At 35.7% G+C, this 23,374-nt stretch overlaps 1 protein-coding gene across 1 annotated transcript in view; it reads left to right on the top strand.

Annotated features, from left to right (window-relative positions):
- Positions 1 to 23,374, top strand: part of LOC150094893 (G1/S-specific cyclin-D2-like) — a 53,211-nt gene that overhangs the window by 5,340 nt on the left and 24,497 nt on the right. The window contains exons 2-3 of the mRNA XM_090411342.1: positions 906 to 1,121; positions 16,714 to 16,870. Coding sequence (XP_090267468.1) covers positions 906 to 1,121; positions 16,714 to 16,870 — 373 coding nt within the window. The remainder of the gene's footprint in view (positions 1 to 905; positions 1,122 to 16,713; positions 16,871 to 23,374) is intronic.

The raw sequence follows: 23,374 nt of genomic DNA, 5'->3' as shown, positions 1-23,374 counted from the left end.
TCTAGCGAAATCATCGGAAATCATGTTGACGAAACGTATTTTTGAACGCCGATCCTATATCGAATTAAATATACGTCACAAGTTGGGCTTAACATGGAGTTTATAACACTGTCCATAGGATCTAAGCTTTTAAATAGAAACACCTATAAATCTGAACATATTTTCATAGAAAGTATTAAAGTTTTTCATCATCATCCAAATCTCAATGATAGACAGGCGCTCTCGCAACTACACACGAAAAGATATTCTCCACGCGCTTACATTGTTGTTTTTGAAATTTTCATTATTTATTCGTTAACTTTGGTTTATGAGATATAAACCGAAATATTTGTATCTAATTTCTAGTTTTAATTAACTCCATTAATGGAAATACGTGGTTTTATTCTAATGAATTTTGAACAATATTACGCCATCAAAGAATTCCTGTTTAGGCATACCGACCTCTGTATACACCTATCATTGCGTTTTTGCAAAAGGTAATCACTTTATTTCTTTCAATATTTAAGGAGAATCTAGCTGTGGTATTTCACAATTGCAATGCGCTTTTATCATCTTATTTTTGGTCTTAATAACACCAAAAATAATGTCTTGGCAGAGATCTCTGTAATGAACTAGATGTAAAGCGTGTGTGCAGACATTAAATTACAGAGCCAGTAATACCGATAATAATTAAAAGAAATGATAACAGTCAGTCGATCTGATTACCTCACTAAGCCTGACATTTGGTTATTCTACCATTTAGGGACAGGTTAAATGTAAATTGGAGGTGTTCCAAATTTTATCTTGGCTTTAGAAGAATTAAAATATGTAAATGAACATTATTAGGCTTTGATGTTTTAAAAGATCTTTGGAGCAAGTAATAAGACAATAAAACTAAATTGTTTTCATTTTTAAATGTTTTTCAGGTGTGCGAAGCTGAGGAATGTGCAGTGGAAGTGTTTCCTATGGCTATGAACTGTTTGGACAGGTTCCTGTCGGTAGTAAAGATCAGGAAAAGTCAACTACAATTATTAGGAGCAGCCTGTCTATTTTTAGCATCCAAATTACGGCAAAACGTGCCACTTGTTGCCGAGAGGTTATGCCTCTACACGGACAATTCCATCACCCTCCAGGAATTATTGGTAAGTACGGATAAAATGTGGTCAGTTGTTGGAAAATATTAAGAGTGAACTAATACATTCAAGATCATTGGCGTCAGTCGGGTTTGTTCTCTGCTAATTTATGTTTTAAGGGGAGGAGGGGAATAATATCAGGGGCTTATGGTAGGAAAAACCCATCCGTCTGCGTATGAGAGATTGACAAATTCTGTGAGTTATCAAAAAATTCCTTGTTTTCTTCGCCACAAACTTAAATTTTTCCAGCTAAAAAGCCCGTATTGATTCTGAACTGCCGTAAGATAAAAATCATACATCCTTTGTTTTTAACTTCCTAATTCTTGACTAAAGAACTAGATAATGAATCGACAAATATCAATTTTTGTTCTGTTTAAAAGCAGATTACTGACCAGTAGAGAAACCGGTTGACGTAAAGACCACATGTAGTGGAAGAAGTGCAGTCGGAAGAAAAGAACTAGGTTCGATTCCCGGTTGAAAAGCGAGAACATTTGTGAACACCTCTTTTTCAGCTGAAGGATCTCCTTCGGCGGTGGCAGAGATTTTCCTCCCGGGAATTACATTTCCATCGTCAATCCCAAAACAGACAAACTGGCCAACGAACACACGTCGGCCAGTTTGTCTGAATAATTTCGACTGGGTGCCCCTTCAATGGAGAATAATAACCAGAGATAAACTACTCAAGAAAGTAGGATAAATATCGTTAATGATAGCTAAGGAAGGGTAATGCATGAAAGTGATAAACATTTTCTCTAAAGTTCTCATGTAACCTAGGGTTGGACTTCAGAATGAGTTTCCCAAGTAAAGGTTAAACCTATTAGTCCGTTATTTTATTTATTTATGTTTTGTTATCATGATTATTTCATAAGTCAAACAGCAAGGTAGAGAGTTGCCTTGGTATTAGTCTTTCATTTAGTCTGCTGATTGAATTAATAAAAGACGGGGAGTATACCGAGTTCGTTGTCTTTTTAAATAATGCGATACTTAGGCAACTCTAAAGCTGTTTCGAACTGGCCGAAAAATCAACTCACTACTGAGCGATACGTTACATTAATTAGCGCATCACAATTAAAATAATAATAATAAAAAAAAAAAAACTAGGAGAAATTCTTACAGGCGGCTATTAATTAAATGCTCCCCAGAATAACTGTTGCTACGGAAAGTAATTGTTCTCAGCACGTGCTCCGGTTTAGATTTCATTAGCGACATACCCCTACTACAACGATCTCGTCCGGTGAGACAAAGATCTATAGGGTTCTGTTCCCACGATTATTGTCGGGGATTATTTAGGATTTAAATTACTTAAAGGTTAAGCAATCCTCAGATTAGGCAATAGGGGAGTTGTTCCGCGACTTCCTGTCACAGCGTCTCTCTTTCCGCAGTTAGAACCACTAGAGACACAGGGGGGTGTCTGGTAACATGCACTTGCACAGTACTTTCACCGAGATTTGGGGCACATCCAACAGCTCTCTCTCTCTCTCTCTCTTCCACTAATACCGTGGGTGGACCAGCTGTTTGAACGCTCCGTTCATAGCCTAATTTAACATTGACACCTAGTAACAAATGTTGGCTGGTAGCCAAGAAGGGTTACTGTATACACACACACACACACACACAGACATACACAATGTTAACAACTGAGGTCTATCGGTATAGGCACATTTGTAACTATGTATCACAACATAGCCATAATAGTTTTTCAACAATGGGATGGGGATAATTACGTCACTCTCCTGTGGGTTAATGTTTACATACTCGTACACACACACACATATTCCAAACACTGTATGTATGTGAATTGCCTTTCGTTGGCGATACTAGGTCGTTGCCTACTTGAAGGTATCGTGAGATGTCTGCTTCGTATGCTACGTATCGCTACTTCGAGTGTAGTGTGGGTGGGATGACGTGAAGGTTTTTTCTTAGATTCATTGCCTTTTTTTTTTAGTTGTTTTTGTTTGATTCGCTATGCTCCCAAGGTCAGGCAATCCTTCTGTAACCCAGACATTGCTAGACGAAGGTTATAATTGCTGACCTCCGAGTTCTTTGACTTCGCCGCCGTGATAAAGTATATGTAGCTTTGTGGTCACTGCCGAATGGAAACAGATCATTTATTTCAAAACGTTGGTGGCAAACCAAATTGTTTAACTCCTTCGTCATCCTTTAAACATCAAGGAATGAATCACATCGAAACGAATCGTAAATTTCTTTTTTTGTAGTTTCTAGACCCATTCAATTCTTCCACCCTTCCCACCCAATGTATTGCATTGACTTGCATGCAATACGATGAATTAATAATAAATTCACAGATCATGACAGTCGAACTTCTTTATATATTAATTTCCCAAAGAACTCCAATAGTTCCTATAACTGCATTTCTCCCACCTTCCCATTGTTCCAATCACGTGATCTTCCATGCCCCGAAGCCACGTTTAAGAAATTAGTGGTGCAGTTTAGCATGAATTCTGGTGAAAAACTCTTGCTGAGTGCAGGGAGTGGTCCGTTTGTTTCCACTAAGCGGAAACCATAAAACTCGAACACATGGGGTATATTGTTCCGACTGACCATGCTGGGTTAACCAGCATGCCCAATTGCAATTGTTTAGTTTCTTCTTCTTCCTTTCCAAGCTTATAAGCCAAGTGGCCTGTTCCGGACTCAGTTCCATCTTTTAAAGTTTCTTCTTTTTAAATACAATTCCAAGCATTAAACTATCCAATTGCAGTTTAGAATGAGAGATGTTGATAAGTTTAAACTAATCCTATAGAAATGCATTTAATATTTTATTTGCTACGATATCGCTTAATAATCTTTGAAACTGATTATTATGAATGAAAAATGTTTATAAAATGTTTTTCGAATATATTAAGCGATACATATGGATCATTTTTATTTAAATTTACGTCTTGAAAGAGCAGTTAAAAATAGTAAAATTATCTGGTTCGTTTGTTTGAAACAATATTTTTCTGTTCTTCGTTATTTTATTTATTTATGTTTTGTTATCATCAGGTTTACGTTTCGTATTGCTATTTTATATAGAAATTATATTTAAAAAGCAAGTAAAACATCTGATTTGTTTATTCATATCAGTTTCAAACCTACGGTTTTGTTTTGGCGCTAGTAATTAAGTTTAATGAGACATCAACATTAAATTTGCGCCTTGGTAGGGCATTCGGAAGAATAATTTGCCGAGCTCCATTTGACTGAAAAACAAGACCTGGGGATCAGTGATGTGATGAACATTGATGAGGAACTTGGGTTTAAAATTGTGTGAGATCAAATAGAACCTGAATTTGTGGGATACTTGAAACCTATTTTAATTGATGTTACATCGGATGTATTTTAAACTTACCTACTTATATAGAAAGTTAGCTATAAATGAAGTACATATTTGATATCCTCATGAATAAAATCACTGAAGACCAACTTAATGTACGTTATTGAAATTATGCCAGAGGAATGGAAGCTAGTATATTATTGTCTGTTAATAGGGAACGCTTTGTTTTGCAGAATGAACAAATCCGAGATTCCGGAAGAATATCGAATTGTCTTTATTCTACTGACATCTTAACTTTGGTGGATAATAACTCCTGGCACATATTGTACAGCTATGGCAACGCGTTGCATGCAGTTTTGTATCATTCGGCATAATGGAGATATTAATCCCGGTATTTGATTTAAACTAACATGTGTACTACAATACAATATTAATTTTGTCTTTTTAACTCACAGACGTCGCCTTTGATGTGTATACTTTATATAACCACACAGAAGAAAATTTAAGAATGTAAAATTGGGACTACAAACGAGGTGACTAAGAAAGTGGATCTTTTATACCATTCGGAAAATGGTCATCTAAAAGTACAATATTTTCAGAAATTCGGAGAAGTTCATGTCCCATCTATCCGGAAAACGATAACCGGACAACCACAAGATAGAGCAGAGAATAACTGTCAAACACTTTGAAAAATATAAAACATTTATATTTCAAATGCAACATTATTTTGTAGAAACGATGTATAAGCTATTATTGGCAACATTTGATGTGAAACAAGATTCCATCTATCTCTCCCTTTCATTCATTATAATGAACAAAAATTCTTCTAATATTGAAATAGTTTTGCTATTATTATGTGGCGCCTCCAGGGAGTTCAAGGACTCATCGAGGGAGGACACCTACTCTACATCTCTCTGTCTCCACCACTCAATCCACCAACTACAACTAACCGAAACTGAATCAATGCCATCTACCACTCGTCACCACCACTAGTATTTCAACAGACAATCACAACACATCCATGCCCACGACGGGATTCGAACCCGCAGCCGGAGAGCGGATACGTTAACCCCTCGGCCAACCAGGCCGGCAATTTGTATTAATTTGCAACTGACTGATATTCGTAGAAGATTAAGTATTGTGTCTATTAGAATAATGCATTTAAACAGTTCATTGGTTTGGGTTTCACTCTGGATTTGACTCATTATGTCATATTGATATACGGTATTTTTCGAGAAATATTATTGCGATGATCAGTAATCCAAAGCCCGGCACTTCCTGCTCTTTCGGGGATCAAACTTAAAGTTGTCACTTGTAAACATATGCTAAAACATTGCCGTAGGGTAGTGTGCCCTCCCACGATGAGTCCTTGGACTCCCTGGAGGTGTCACGTAATAATAATAATAACAATAATAATAATTATGCAGTGACTGATTTTTCCAACAAACGCAAGAGCAGCGCGTTTAAATATTCGGACTTAGGACTTCATTAACTACGGCTGTTAAGCCACTGGATTAATGTATGATCACTGCGCACGTTCTCCAGCATGTTTTCTGGTTTGGCAGAATGAAAAACACCAGAGTTCCTGGTAGGGGGAACCCTACTACTCCCAAACGAGACTGGCTAACTCACCTTCAGATGAAAAGTTGTTAAAAAGGTTCCTTGCATCCTGGGAAAGATTTGAACTCCGTTTTTTCCAGCCGAAAGAAATGGTTTAAAAAAAAAAAAATCACATCATCCCGCTTTTATGATCCTGCTTTTTCCAAGAAAAATTACCACAGTTTTTAAGTCGGTCGCAAATTTAATACTTATCAGTGTTTTTTTACCATCGCTGTGACATTTTAATTTTAGATCTTTCCTATTGGGCTTCCCGACAGTAACGTTTGGTTCTGAAAACCATAATGGGCTTCCCGAGAGTAGCGTTTGCGCCATACCGAAATGGTTCTGAAAACCATAATTATAAAATACCGTTAGTAACCTAAACTAAATATTTCATTTGTCTCTCTCTCTCTCGGAATGATAAAACACAACATCATATTATAAATTTTTATAAAATAATTATTATGTTATGATTAGAGTAAACGCCAACTCAGTACAGTCTGTAATAATCATGGTTCGGAATTGAAATACGTATAAAATTATTTTTGTTAGTAATAAAATATGCGGCAAAATACCGTTTAAATCATTAAAAGAAATCATTGTGTTCCAACAATGATGTGACACAAATTTGTGTTACAACAAATCAGGCTGGCAGAAAACTATTAATACAACAAATTTAAAATACTCTCACATGAACGATTTGTCTGTAAATTGATGTAATCCGACTATAGTTATATACTACACTGATTTTCACGGTTCCCAGACTTATTATACGTGTAATAAAACTTGTCATCGGTTAAATATATTCGAGTAAAAAAGTCTCTGTCAGACAGATTAGGGACAGGTACCTAACAACGCCAATCGAGCGTTGTTGTGGAAGATATTTTCACAGCTCTCGAAGTGAAAAAAGAAGGGGAGCATCAGCACAGGATATATCATTTTCGTTGATATTGCCGGCCTGGTTGACTGAGTGGTCAAACGGCTGCGGGTTCGGATCCTGCCGTAGCCATGGATGTTTGTGATTGTCTTTAGGTGGGAGATGAATTTCATTGCCCGGTGTGAGACCACTACACCGCTTACTGGAGGCCTGAAGTGGCTTGAAAAAGTTTCATGTTTTAAATTGGTTTATCGTCTCTAGAATTTTAAATATTATAAGCGTTAAGATGACCCGCTTTGTATTCTATTTTTCATTGTCCGGTGTGAGACCGGGCAATGAAAAATAGGACTTGTTTCCATTTGATAAAAGACAAAATCGGTTCGCAATGTATGATGAAAACAATAGAAGTGAACTAAAACAGAAGTTGCGAACATTGGTTGGCCGATCTCCACGTATTTAACACTCGTGTGGGGATTAAACAGTTGCATGCAATTTGTAGCTATGGGTATTTGGATGCGCGCGGGCCTATATCTTTGCTTATATTTTTTGATATATTCTCACGGATCGGATTTAAACTGTCAGCATGTTTTCCAGCTTGTGCATAGATTGGATCCACTTGACTTAACGTAACGTATGTTTACAATCGAACCTTACAAAAGACATTTCCGAATCCATAAAAATCTGGACTACGATCACTAAATCCGATTTTCGTTCCCCCCCCCCTTTCTCTATTCAACTCGGTGAATAAATGAAATTTCTCCCACATCCACAAGAACCTCTCCCTTATGAATTCTTCGATTCCCTTCATTTACCTAGGATGCTAGTTGTTTTTGACCTTTCCTTCCCCCATCTCCTACTTCGCTGTCTTCCCTTCGGAAAACAAAGCGCAAGGAACGCAAAGCGGCTTGTGGTCCCACGTTCACTTCTGGAGCCCCCCATTCATGGTTCTCGCCCGTCGCTATTTTCCGAACGAAACAAGTGAACGTCCAAGTCCGCATAGTTTTTTAGTCCTACGGTTTGGGGTTACTGTTCCGAGGGTCACAGGTTGCAGTCGCTTTCTCTTCGGTAGCCGTTATAATCGTCGGACAGCGGTTGTCAACGTTCAATAGCAATACCGGAAGTGGGTCTTTGAGCCACTTGAATGGCTCTGTTCCGAGTACAAGACCCACCGAATCGCTCCCCGTAGAATGGCATGCGTCGCTATTGAACTCCGCAGCCGAGTATCATTCCTTCATCCCCGCCATTCTCCGGCCCACTGGGACAAAAATTCAAACTCTGTCTGGCATGTGATGGGTTGGTCCCTGCGTGGTGCGTCACGGACGGTATAGCTTAAATTACAGTCGCGGCTTTTTTTTTAAGGATATTTTCTGTTAATAGCAATGGGACATGTTTTATAGGGTGCATAAACACGAACTCTTGTCTGCTTCGTCTGCGGGGGGGGGGGGGGGGAGAGAACCTGCCACAGACTTTTCCAGCCACCGTAGTTCAAAATGATGCCCCAGTTCGTTTGCAAGTCGAAGTAGTTCCGATTCTCTTAACAGGTGTTTTTTTTTTTTTTACAACTTCACCTGTAAATACTTGCCAACTTAATGTCTACGAAATTGTCCAAGTCAACATTGATAATTGAGACCAATTTTTCTATTGACTGGTTTGATTCTAATAGCGTTAAAGAGTTCATCAAGGCCAATATATAAGCAAGGAAAAAAAAAAAAAACCCATAAGGAATAAAAATTTCAAGTTTTGTGATATTAGATTAGTTCAAATGATCAGAATATTTCGTATATTTCTTTTTTAATTTTTTTAAAATTTCTTACTCTTAAATATTTATTTTTTAAAAGATTTTTTACATTTTTTTTTAAAAATTCGTTTCTTAAATTTAAATATTCTTAATCACAAAGCTATGCTGCATATGCGCCAGACATTTTCATTACCAGGATAGGTAGGCAGGCACAATGCAATAATTTTTGAAATATATATTAACTCCCACCGTAACTTTTCTTTTATTTTTTGAATGAAATAACAATGAATAGATTAATGAATAATAAAAGTTTATTCATGAAATACTAAAAAAAAAAGTCCGCACAGTTGCGAAGCGCATAGCCAAGTCCTAACTTGGCTATTCGCTTCGCAACCATATGCCTGGGGAAGGAGTGTCCTAGGTTCGATTCCCGTTGCCGACGTGAGGAGCTTAAGGATCTTTCCCAGACATAGCCAAGTTAGCCAGTCTTGGGGTTGTGGACAGCAGGGTTTTTCTCCCCAGTTAGCTGGGGTTTTTCCTTCTGCAGGCAGGCAAAACGGCCCCGTGAACACACGCAACATTGCAGGCTTAGGACACACCGGGAGGCATAGGCCTGTTACAGAACTATCTTAAGCCCTTCTAAGTCGCACCCTCGGGACGGGTGCGACTTAGAAGGGCTTAAGATAGTTCTGTAACAGGCCAGTAGGCCTAACACGTAGAAGAGAGAAGAAGAGGATAATTTTAAAAAATCATGCCTGTTGCAGTTCAGACAAGATAAACAAGTGTTTGCATTAAAAAATCCAAGTCATTGACATAAACTTACATCCACTTTGACCAAGCTTTTAATCGATTTTTTTATGTGACCCCCCCCCCCCCCCCAAGTTTACACAATTACAAAACCATTTTTCTCAAAGGGGACCACTTTAGGTCTCCAATAAGCAGAGTGGTGATCTCAAACCGGGAAATAAATCGTCTGTCATCAAGACAGTCACCACATGCAACCAACAACTTGTTGATTGGAAAGCGGACACGCTAACTTGATCAACTATTGCCAAAGTGCAAGATTTGACCAATAGCTACGTGCAATATTGAGGCCGAGTAAGGAAATGCTTGAGAGAAAAATAGATAAAAGTTTTCGAGTAAACCTGAATCTGAAGCTCTGATTGCGTAACCATAGTCTTCTTTATGACCCAAGGACTTAATCCCTTGAGATTCCCATGCAAATGATTATTTCGATGCCACAGTTCCCTTGGCAATTCATGATATGTGGTCTATCAACTACTTAATATTCATTTGCCTTAAAAAATTTCCACCCGTCTTTAACATAGATCTGAACCCAGATCTCGTCCCTGTCACAAATAATAAATCAACAGCAGAATATGCGATTTGCAGACACGATAAACAGCGACTCATTGCGATCAGCCAGACTGTTTATATTTCTACTTTTCGACATGTTATCGGTCGTTATCATTGCATGGAAATATTCTCTCTCCTAACCTTCCAGGAGTGAGCAGGAATTCGCGTACCCTTTCATTAAATATTGCGGGACCTGTTAAGGCAGCCTCCCCCCATGTCCCATACCCACTTTTTAACTCTTTGTCTTCTTTATAGCTCTAGTTTAGTTTCCCACGCAATCACCTTGCCTGATATAACTCTTCTTTCTACCCCTTCCCCCCACTGTAATCTCGCGAATTACACTATAAAATAGCATTTCCATGGTTAAAACGATGAAGGCGAATGACAAGACAATAATTGTGCTCTCACCATCAACCCAGGATGTGACAACAGCTATTAACGTAATCGGCTGCGCAAGGTTTGTTGCGTCAAGGCTAGTGGATCACGCGATGTTCTCAAGTTAGCAGGCCACGTGATGTGGATAACAATGGGAAAGTATCTGCCTTGTGGCAACCGTTTGTTATCGTTCGTTCCTGGTGTGTGTGTGTGTGTGTGCTTGATATGGCCGAATAAAAGTAGGTGTCGTCTTTGGTGGTGGGGAGTCATACGTCACTTATGTTTAGTTAGGAAACCCACAGAGAAACGGACACTGCATGCTTGATTAATGGTTACTCGATTAACAGTGATTTCGTGAGTACCTGGAGTTCCGTTTATTCTGGTTTCCATGATGCATACCACGCTTTGTTTTTATTAGTCCTCAGATAACTAAGTCATTTTCCTTTTTTTTTTTTTTTCATTGATTTGTTCAGCTGATTTTTTTAACAGTTCCCTGTTTCAAAATGACTTAATAAATAAGAAAAAATGTCAGGACTAGTAAATATTTTAAAGTGTTTTAAAATATACATATATACTGTATATATATTTAGAAGCGACCATGTTGCTTTGAACGAGGATTAAAAAACTGATAGGCCGAGAATTCCGGGCGTTGAGTGGTTAGCTTATAGGCTGCGAGTTCAAATCCCGTCGTGGGCATGGATGAGCTTCATCACCCGATGTGAGACCACCACCCAGCTTATTGGAGGCCTGAAAAAAATGTTGGGTCTCTAGGGCAGGATTTCTGGACTTTGTAAACAATCAATAAAAATATAATTAATAAAAGAAAATAGAAAAACTCCTTTGCAAACTCAAGTACGAATGTGCTATAGGTTTTCAAAAAGCTTTCGGGAGTGGGGGATACATAAAAAATTCTCCAGGCAACTAAAACTATGCAGCGCATGTTAATATGTTCTTTAGACCGAAAAACTCCAGTTTCGGGGAGAGGAAAAAATCCCCGCCACCGCATGAGACCGGCAAACTCTGAGTATGGTGAAAGAAACCTTAACGATAAATAAAACACAAATTACATATTTGATTTTTTTATATGATGATAAGAATATATGTATAATATAATGACAAGTTTCTAGAGGGCTTATGATAACTGGGAGGCGCATGTCATTTTGCGGCATGGGTTAAAATAAAAATAAAAAAAAAGATTAAATAAACAACATCACGGCAGAAGTGGGGAAAAGCCCTCAATGCCACAAACTATTCAAATAATTGATACAAAACAACAATATATCTTCATTATTGTTTCGCAATTTCCAACAATATATATTCATTATTGTTTCCGAATAGCAAAACAATGCATGCTTTAGCGCATTATTATGCGATATTATATTTTTTACATTCCAATTTTAAATTGTTATAATTCCTAGGTGAAGTCTTGCCACCTTACAGAAGTTGGAAACTGAAAATCACGTATTTGAAAATAAATAAATTAATTAAATTAAACAGAACTCATATTTCTTAATGATTTCAAAACATTATTTAAAGAAAATGGTGTATTAGAAGCTACTTATAATTAATGAAACCTGTGTAAAATTTGAAAATTTTCTAATTTAGAAAATTGAAATAAATAAATTTACTATCATTCTATATTCTAATATACTTGAAAACTTACGTTTAAAAGAAATATCTTAAAATCAATTGCAGATTGCCCTGGACGAACAGGGTTAACTGGGATATCAACAGATATAATGAATATCTGATTGAATTGACGCTGAACCGACTGTAATATGAAAGGATCAGTGATTTTATCGCTTTTTTTTTTTCTTTTTCAAACGACAGAAAAAAGAAAGAAATAAGCAATGAAAGTCGGAAAATTTCAAATATAGATTCTACTCTGAATTTCTGGAAACGAATTTTAGATTGGCCAATAATTTCCACCAAAAATAAAATTAAAAAAAAACTTTCGTATAGGCCATATTGAAATTAATTTGATTACACTCCATTTTAGAATGCACAATTGTGCATTGATATGCCATTAATATTACTTGGAGAATAACTTGCGGACTTGAAAAAAAAAAGAGCTATTATTCTATGATGGCCTATATATTCGCGATATTGGTAAAAGATTGCGCTACGCAAAAATCAGCCAAAATTATTAGCCAATGATATCACGTCAGCTCAAAGACACAAAAGAAGGAGTTCAAGGAATTTCAAGGGGGAGGGGGATAGGATGCTGTTAGGACACTGCGAAAAGTGAGGCACAGTCTCTGTATGGGAAGGTAGCTGTACATAAGTTTGTGTACACGTTTGAAATTAATTCGAACTTCAAGTGGCTAATTAGACTACTGCGTCCATCTGTAGAAGAGGGAGTGTTTGTTATGCTAAAGGAAGAGCAGTCCAAAATACCTGAATTATTTTATCACAGTCTGGTGAAAAGTGTTTAATACGATTCAGATTGTGCGCGTGGTTTCTCTAAAGTATAGTTTTGTCCAAGTCCAAATAAAAATTCGGAAATCTCAATTGCAAAAATGCTTTATTCTCATTACAACCTTAAATCATTAATTGAAAAATCAATAGAAAAATATTCAGTGGAATAGGAATGAGCAGTTTTATTCTATGAGGAAGAACTTCATTCTCCATTCAAGATATTGAAAACATCAAAAGAAAAAAAAAATGTTCGAATAAGATTGGCATCTGGGCATCGTTAACAACTGATCTCTAATTAAAATGCTCTCTCTTTCTCCGATTTCTTTTTTTTTTTTTTTTTAAAGGTGCGCATTTCTTACTCATAAATCGACTATACTAGGATTAGCTACCCGCTTCATTTTGCTCTGTTTTCACTGAGGACCGGGAATAGGTCAAGACTATTTGAAGGAAGTATTTATATATTTTAGCTCACAGTGTGCGGTATGGGGGGACGAAGATAAAAATACTTGAGTTTTACATGATATCCACCGATAATATCCTGACGATAAGGGGAATGAAAAAAAAAAATGGTTCTGTTTATCCTTCTGAAGCAGAATTCTATACAGAACGTTTTTTTGTTTATATTTTTATTTATTTTTCCCGCGACTAGCACCTTTTAGTTTCGTAGACATGTAGCGCCATCTATTACAAAACAAAGATACTAAAAGAACATTTATCCTGTAAACAAATAAACAAAACAAAACCAAATAATAATTCTAACTTTCAAACGAATAAAACAGAAGATTCTAACCCATTGAAAATCACGTGCATTGATCTGCTTTTTAGACATACTTGAATTTCGTTTGTTAAAAAAACCAAATAGCGTTAATTCGACTAATATTTTAAATGCACTGTCTTTCATCCTGAATTTTATGAGTTTACGGCATCGGGGTGCTTTGTTGAGTCCGCTCGTTTAAGTGGCTTCGTTAGGTGTTCTTAATGAGTCCTCCCGTGTGTGTATGTGTGTGTCTGCGTGGAATACAAAATACGAAGACTATTGCCCAAACTTAAGAAGTCTTATGACCTTCTGGAATGACGCTTCAAGCGAAATCAAATGGCCTTCCAAGATTGTTCGTAGGCGTTTAAAAGGCGCCGTCCAGAGTGATGAAGCAGTGGAGTTCGTAATCGCGTCACATGGTTTCGAACGGGGAGTTGTAAAGGCAGAAATCATAAAAACGATCCAATGAGACATCTTTTCAGGTTCTCAGAAATATCCCCCCACTTGAAACACTTTCGACACACACGTACAAAAACTAACCAGTACAGCATTTGAAAGAATACACCTTTTCGTTTATAATTTACATCAGATTCTCATGTTAAAAACCTATCTGTTATTTAAAATATACTAAATACGCAACCATCGTTAACTGGAATTATCGTAACCAACTTTTTTGAAAGTCGGTGAAAACACAGACTCGATCAAGGATAATTATTTGAAATACAGAAAACGAAAATTACATTTCTTTTCATTTCAAGGTGATGTGACGTCATACACCTTCTATCAATATAATTTATTGTATTTCTCCGGAAATAATAATGTAAGTTTCATCATAAATAGACATAGTAATATCATAACATAAAATACCACGATATAGAATTAACATCTGAGATAATTTAAAATATTTTGATTATTTCTAAAAATAGTGTACATACATTTAAGCTTTCTTTATTTTAATATTAATAATGGCATGACTAGCTAAAATTCTAATTTTAAATACATAAACCTTTAAATGTTCTATATCATAAATTTATATATAAAAATATAAGAGTTTAGATGTAAAGATCTAAAATAAAAAAAAATTCTAATTTTGTTTGTTGTTGAATTTAAGCATTGTAAGAATTGTTTTTACAAATTCTCAAGTACTGTATGAAATTATATATATACACACACACACACACACATACTTGTGTGTGTATATATATACACACATACACAAGTATATATATATATATATATATATATATATACCGCTTATCTACGAATCCACGTAACTGGATTCCGTATAAGTTAAGTCTTTATTCTGTATATGAATTGATTTGTTATATTCGCATGTAATTAAATATTTATGCTTTTTCCGATTCCCTACGATCTGGGAGATCCGATAATAACACCACTTCTACCCGTATTATTCTTAGTCGATACATAAGCATTGCGTTTTAATAATACGTATTTTGTTTCAAGAAACACGTATGTCATAGGAATTCAATTATCCACCAAAAAAAAGTGTCTTTAAAATTAAATAATAACATTTTCTTCAGTACTTACTGAAGGAGTTTTATTGATATGAAATATATTTAAAAATAGAGGTATACACTTTCACCTGGGGTGAAATAACTGAACACAAATACAACTGTTACCGGAAGACCAAGAAAGAGATGGCACGAGACCGGAACAGGCCACATGGCCTATATTCCATGTTAGGAAGAAGAAGAAGAAGAAGACCGACAAAGGTTAACATAGGTTAAAATCGAAAGTTATAATGGTGAATGCAACTTTTTTTTTTTAAAGGAACTGTTCAACAGGATTTTACTAATATGAACGCAAAAGAAGGGCATCTGAATTTAAACTGCATATAAAATGATGATTTTTACGATTTGACAAAAAAAATTAAAAAAAAATCCGTCCTAAACAAAACTTCAGAATGAGGAGGGGGAGGAGAAATACTGAAGATGTAAGAATTAATAATGAACTATTATCGTGGATTTTTCATTCGTTCGTTCACTTCAGATCTTCGTTTGCACCAATTTTCGTTATCATTTGTCATACATTTTCCAATCTCCTTCCAAGAGAAATTTCTTACTCCAACTTGCATCCTGACTTCTTTGATGTTCCATTTAGCATTACCTTTTAAACCATCTCTTTTTTTAAGCTACGATATCTACTTTCCCCTTGTTATCAAGACATTGAGAGCAGACCATATTTCTTTTTCTCTTCTTTCTTTTTTTCCTTCATAAAAATTCGTATATATTGGATTGGTTAGTTTAGAATTACCTTTAGCGGATTAATGTAATATTTAGCCTATTTACATACTTTCCGAAAGGCAAAAACTTATTGTCCTCTTTTATGATTGAATAATTGAGCCTTATTTTAAAAAAAAGTTTAAAAAATTCTCTCACCAAGACGTGATTTGAACTCTTTCGCTCTCCAATGCAGATGACGCACCTCGAAAACTCAATCACTCGAATATCTTTGTTAGTAGCCTGTAATCATTTAAGGACATAACAAACTGGAATATTTTTAATATATTAGCAACAGAAATGCATTTTAATTGGATTGTTTCAACCGTGTTGTGAGTTGGATGCTTAACTACCATCACTCTCAAACTTTTAGTATGTCCTGTAAGATATATTTTGACAAAATTAACAAAATCTTGGCAGAATGCAGATAGAGCACACACCGCATTAAAAACTATTGTAGAGCTACTTTTATTCTTTACGTTCTTCAGAATTCAACGGACTATTTTCAGAACCATTCACAATTGTTGGGGGCACTAAAAATTATTTATATTATGGGTAATAAAGAGCAGGATTTTATGTAGCAATTTTTTTAAGTAGTTTTTATGTTCTGTGTCCTCACCGACCAAGACACAACCGGAGAATTTTTCGTTTAGATCGAAATGTTTAATCGAAATCTTTAATGTCCAATTCTCCTCCTTATCTAAAAATCCTAAATTGGTGATAACTCATGTTACTCAGGAAGCATGCGTTCGAATCCGGTCTTTTTTATAGGCTTTTCAACTGAAGGCGCCTTCAGTTGAAAAACTAGGAAGCATGATCCTAATCAAGAATTGATCCTAACGAATTAAGCATTTTCTTCTAACATAAAACCACACAGTACTAATTATTTCTTCAGATAAACTGATATCTGTGTTTTATTTTAAACATTTCATAATTGAATTTAATATGAGCCATTTCTTTCATTTTTCAGGACTGGGAGCTACTTGTACTCAGCCGACTAAAATGGGATGTGGCAGCCATCACCGCTCACGATTTCGTTGACCAGATTCTTCGCCGTCTACCTCTGATCCAGGGTGACCTGACAGTTAAACGACACACACATACATTCATAGACCTCTGTGCATTAGGTTAGTACGGATTTTTAGCACTGTTAGATGTTAAAGAAACTTCTGAATCTTTAAAAACATTTTCAAGTTTTTTTTTTTTTTTTTTTTCTATTTGTTTAGATGATACGCCAAAGCCAACGTTTGGAAATTATTTAACTTGTGCATAATTTTGTGTTGTTAACATACTCGTAGGTTTCTTCTAGAAGTGTTTACGACAATGCCCCTTACCTTTTGAGATTTCAGCCCTACCGTTTAAAAGGCTACTTTAAACCACCTGTAGCTATTCAAGACACACAGGTGTGTCTTTTGCAATCCGTTATTTTGTCCGACACTAGCTTTTCAAGGTTGTTTTACCCTACGGCTGTCAAATCCATTCTATTGTTTACGGTAACAAGGGTTTCGGTAAGCCTATGACTGTAGCCGTTAACCTAGATTTACAGTTCCTTCAGTGGGAGTTAGAAAAAGACAGATGTGGGTAACTAGGAGCTGTGAGTATTGATTAATATACCTGAAATAGGTAAGGAGTTCAACTTGAACAATGTCTACAAGGAGCTCTCCTATTATTTGCTGTGGAAGTCTCCAAATTTTCTGTACAAATTTTAACTACAAAATTTATCGTTTAATAACTCTGTAGAGCCCTATGTAAGGAAAATGTAATAAAAGCACAAATGACGTGTAACTTATTCCCTAAGTCGTAATCTATCTTCAAAGTGTTTTGATAGGCATGCATATTGTTTGTTTCTACTAGCAGAATAAAAGTAAGAGTAGAACACATCAAAGTTTAAACAGAAGATTAAAATCATACAATAAATAGTCTAAATGCACTGCATGTTACAACTAGAAGTTTATTTTTAACAAATGTACGCGCGATTAATGGAAATTATACGACTTTCTTCAATTTTAACTAGTGCTATATAGCCTGTCTTTTTTTTTTTTTTTTTTTTGTTAATGAATATCAATTTTATGTAAAACACTGGACTATTCAGTTAAGGGTTTACATTTATAATTTTAATCGCTGACTTCATAACTGGAGAGAAGAAAAAAGAAGTGTCCCAAAACCGAAAATTCGGCTCCAGTTCTGGGGGGGAAAAAAAAAAAAAAGCACCAGTTTATCGTTATGATGAACACATTGCTGGTTTTCGACACTTGCATAAATAATACATCCTCCAATGCCGCGTAATCATTTGTCGTGAGATGCAAGATTAGGGATTGAAAAACTATGAAATAACGTACTAATCGCATTGCTGCTTAATAAAACACATGTTTATTCTCAACTTGACTCATTACGTTTGTTCATTCTGAGTCACTTGGTTAATACTCGTTCATTCTTCTGTGGTGGATTGATTTCCATTTTTTTTTAAAATTAATTAATTAAAATTATTCCGGTATATAAAGGCTAATATGCAATGGATTGAATTATTTATTTGTTTGATTCTGCGACCATTTTTTACTTTTTTATATATTTAATTCGGTTATTATGAGCATTCACTGACTTTTGTATGTGGACTTATACTCTATACACTGTTCTGCTCTCTCTCTCTCTCTCACGCACACACACACATTACTATGAAACCGTTTCAATCTATAGGTGAAAACTAGCGCCCATTGGAATAACAGCTTCTTAGCCTTGGAAGTACATGGGCGACGACTGCAAAAAAGGTCCCGCCAAGGCCGTGAGAATATTATTTAACTGTTCCGAAACAGCATGAAAGTTTTAAGGTCTTCTAACGTAGCGACAGCAATGTCCAGAGAGAGAGGATCCTTTATTGTCCCCAAATTTTTTACTGTTTACTACTATATCATTTCCTCCCCCACCACATACTATTGACCGCCTCCTCTTCAATGGTTTCCTCGAATGTAAAACTCCTTATCACTCAATGAACTGAGATGCTCATTGAGAAACATGGAAAGTTAGCGTGCTCCCAGCTGGCGAAACTGAACTTTGACTTACCTATCGGATCGACGCTGCCAATACTTGAGAATATGACAATCGACGCTAGTGATACTCAAGAGGACGGTGGAGGCTTCTAGGCGACAGACAGACATGCAGTTAAGTTCCATGCCCCTAAATCGGCGGGTTTTCGGGTGTAGTATAGTGATGATGATGATGTAGTGATTGGCAATGGTGCGGTAACCGCTCCTACAGACCTCATTGTTACTCCAAGGTTGCAACGAATGGGAAGACAAGTGATCCCACGAGAAATAAAAGTTTTCAGTGTCATTTTTTTCGGAATTTCGTGTATATATAATTCTGTCTATCTTTTTTTTTAAAGTAGTTTTGTTTAGTTCGTTGTAAAGAATGTGTTATTTGTAATCAAAGGTATATATTCATGAGCGGTTCGATAGGGAGGCCTTACTTAAAAACCATGATTGGAATTGGATGAACGAAAAACATTATTCGTGAGACCCGCAATGAATAACTGTTAAATTACAATAGTGATTAATATAACAGTAATTATTCTACAATACTGCTTAATCTACAACTTACAGCTGCTAATGAGCAGTAAGCAATTGTAAATAAGATCAATGGTCGATATATTTTTATTTTAAAAAATAAATTATGCATAATAATAAACAATGAATTTTTCCATTGTATTTATTCTTTTCTGCATATGTCCGTTAGAGGGCGAATACAATAAGACCTTTTATATCCATATTGATTTTATATTAATTGTATGTTTATTGCGTAAATTGCTCATCTATTGCTTCAAAATCATGCGAATTTGAAAGACATCGAGAACGTCATGTACGCAATAAATATAAAATTAATATGGAAATAAAAAAGGTGTCTTATTGTATTCGTCATCTACAACGAGCATATACAGAAAAAAACATAACATGGAAAAATTCATTGTTATTATGCATAATTTATTTTTTAAGCGTACACACTCTGGATAACAACTGAATACTGAAACGTTAAATGTATTAAGGTAAATTTTTCACACTCCACAACGAAATAAAATAATAATAAAATAAATAAACAAGTCAGAATTGGTCGTAGTAAAAACTGTAAGTTCTAGGTTTTTTTTTTTTTAAATTCAAGAAAGCGTTACCAGATCCAGTATGCAAAATCACGTATAACAAGTACTTTTCAATTCCATTTTTCATATCTTGAATTATTTTGGAGATGAATTGTGACGTTGGTGTGGAAAGAAGTTTGATTAAGAAGATAGTCAAATTTGTCGCATATAAATATGCTCGTTTATGAAAGGAAATTAAAAAAAAAAAAAAAGAAAGAAAGAAAGAAAAAGAAAAGAACTATGCCCGGAGTTTAACCTGACAGCTACAGCCTTACTAAATAATTATAATACTACTAAATGCGTACTAAGCATGCAACACCCTCCAGAACAGGATGTCCTAATTAGTTAAGTAGCAATGTCACAAACGCCAAATTACTATAATAGAAACTTAGAGAATTGAAATTTAAGAGGTTTGACATTTTTTTTTTTTTTTTTTTTAAAGAACATATTTACACAGCAGATAAATTCCTTACAAAAATATACATATGCAAGAAATGCGTACCCTCAAGCACGTGTTGTTTAGTACCAATTACGAAAGCGTTGACAGTCAATCAAGCCGATAATTACTCAAGTGGTAAAAACAGGGGATTGCACCGATGTCTGGAACAGCGGTTAGGGCAACATATTGTACCAATATGAAGCTGCCTGCTGGCTTGGCAGGTATTTGTAATTACCAGTTAGAAAAAAGCGTCCGAGGGCAAGGCTAGGTTAGTCATGTTTCAGCCTATGGCGGACCCGAAGAAAACTCGCCCTCCCGTCCAAGCGGCCTAAAATTACAACGTACATACCCGGCTGTAGGCCATCGGGTTGGTCATCTCAACTGTTATTGTCCCGTTAGGTCTTTTTTTCCCCCCCCCCCCTTACTTTTTTTTTTTTTTTTATATTTTATTCTTCCTCTTGATCTCTTTAATATGCCTTAGGTCGCCCTCATATCCTTTGCGAAGACCGAGAGGGAAGGTCGCTCTCAGATGCTGTAAGAGACGGCAGTGGTGATTGTTAAAGAACGTAGTCGTCAACATTGCCACATAAACCTGTCAGCTGGCCTCTTATTACAAAGCCGACCACATTGTGTTCGAGGCTATGGCTGTAATGCCCTATTATAAACGTCTGGGCTGTGGTGGACTATCCAACATGACGATGTGATTTGTTTGCCCAATCTTTCAAATAGTCACTAGTCTTAACAGGTTGCTGATACTTTCGCACCTGTTCATTTACACATGAAAATAAACTTCGCACATTGAAAGACTCGTGTTATTCTACTACTAGAAATGAGTATGGACAGTCATACGAAGCCCGTGGTAATTTGCTAATTTCTGGGAAAGTAGTTTTTATGATTCGAAGAACAATTAGCCCGAGATCAACACAATGAAATAAATGCTCTCAACATAAACAAAGCTACCTGTTTTATATGTTTGTATAAAGAACTCCGTATGTAGTTCTGGTCTTTTCAAATCAATTTATAACTGACTACGGAAGATAAATGCGATTTTGCACTGAACTGCTGCTCTGCTAACGGTTTGAGTAAAGGCTTGTGTGGAGGGACATCAAAATCACACAAAACAATCAACAACAGCACAACCTCGTTAAACTGATTCTTAATGAACTATATTGCACAAAAATGCTGTAAAAAATATATTAAAATGAGATTATTATTATTATTATTATTACCTTAACACTAGAACTCAATTAATTTGCGGCATTTCGTGGGATACATAATTTCAATGCAATTCGTGATATGTGCTAACCATCCCCCTCCCTTCCCCATCAAATGTACCTATGGAATAACAAATATTAGGAAGATAGCCCACTTGCTTTTATCAGCTGTGGATACCACACTTCAAGAGTGGGGACGTCCAACCGGAGGCGCTACAAACGTACCGCTATCGTCCGCGAGCGATAACCAGGCCTACAGCTTCCAGCAGATTAAACGTAACTGTCCTTCCCATCTTTGCCCCCACACCCAGGTGAAAGTTTAGCAAGAAATAATTCCATTAAGAACTGGATTCTGTAAAGATGATGGTAATCAATATTTAGGCTTGTCCATCCTGTTTTTATGATCTTTTACGGAATCAACAAAAGTTGAACTTCACTGAAATGCAAAACAAGCTACAAGTTTCTCAATTATGTATAAAACAAACAACAAAAACGCACATTATTTGTGTGAAACAATGAATTACTGAATGACAATTCTTTACTTCATTCTTAATCTAATTTTGAACCTAAATTATTTATATCCTTAATGAATTTTACGTACAAAGGAATTTGAGCTACACAGTTTTCCAATCAATCTTCTGATGTGGCTCAAAAATCCTTTGGATATTTGCTAAGGTAATTATTTAATAAATGAAACATTATATATTACTAATATATAATGCATCAAATTCAAATAGCAGATTACTAATCTGCTATTTGAATTTGATGTGACCGAGGGTAAATAAACATCCGATTGCTAATCATTATTTTCAATCTCCAGTATCTCATCAGCAGCAGTATTTATTCTGATACTAACATAAATTTAATACAAAAATAATAATAATAAATATTATCTATTATATATAGATAGCTTGAAAAATTTGTAAATAAAATACATAAAACACTTAAAGACTCTTAATTAGTTCAGACACCTTTTTTCTTTCAAGCTAATTTATATGTAATAAATATTAGCCTTGAAATATCTCTAACCACTCGTCGTTAGCGTATCCGCTCTCCAGCCAAAAGGCTGGGAGTTAGAATCCCGCCGTAAACATGAATGTTTGTGATTGTCTGTGGAAATACTAGTGGTGGTGGTCGGCGGTAGATGGCATTGGTGTAGTTGAGGTAAGTTGGTGGATTGAGTGGTGGAGACAGTTGTAGATGGATCCTCCCTCGATGAGTCTTTGGACTCCCTGGAGGTGTGAAGTAGTAGTAATAATAATAAATATAAATATACTTTATGTTGTAAATTGTTGTTGCGTAAAGTTCTTTGTAGACTACGGATATTTTCCAAGGTCGTTACCCCTTATTTGGATGAATTTTACATTTTTATAATTAGCCTAGAAATTGGCGTGATATATAATAATATTTAAAATCTGATTATTATTTTTTATGTGATTTTTCCCAAATTTAAACACAAACACTTTTCAAGACACGTGACCTATAATGTGTGGGGAATTGGTTTCACACTAAGCGATGAAAATCATCTAACATTTATCTACTACTGCTATTGAGATAAATCACAGAAACAATATACTGGACATCCTGTTTTTCTTTTAATTACTTAATTTCTTACAAAAATATTATCCTTTAAAAAAATAAATAACTACAATTTTAATGCGGATTCTGCTAGTTTACAATATAAACAACAAGGAAGTGCAACAGAACTTGCTTTTGCTTTCCTTCCTTCCTTCCTTCTTCGGTGCAGCAGTAATCACCATGGGAATATTCTCAATCAGAACTAGGATGTGCCCCCCACATCTCCTGGAGTCCATTTTCTTATCTGCCCCCCCCCCTCCTATAAGCTCGCACT

The sequence above is a fragment of the Typopeltis vanoorti genome, chromosome 21, assembly GCF_054136105.1.
Source record: "Typopeltis vanoorti isolate ZY-2024b chromosome 21, IOZ_Tvanoo_1.0, whole genome shotgun sequence".
Classification (NCBI taxonomy): Eukaryota; Metazoa; Arthropoda; class Arachnida; order Uropygi; family Thelyphonidae; genus Typopeltis; species Typopeltis vanoorti.
The sequence above is the reverse complement of the archived record's forward strand: the minus strand, read 5'-3'. Positions and strand labels throughout refer to the sequence as shown.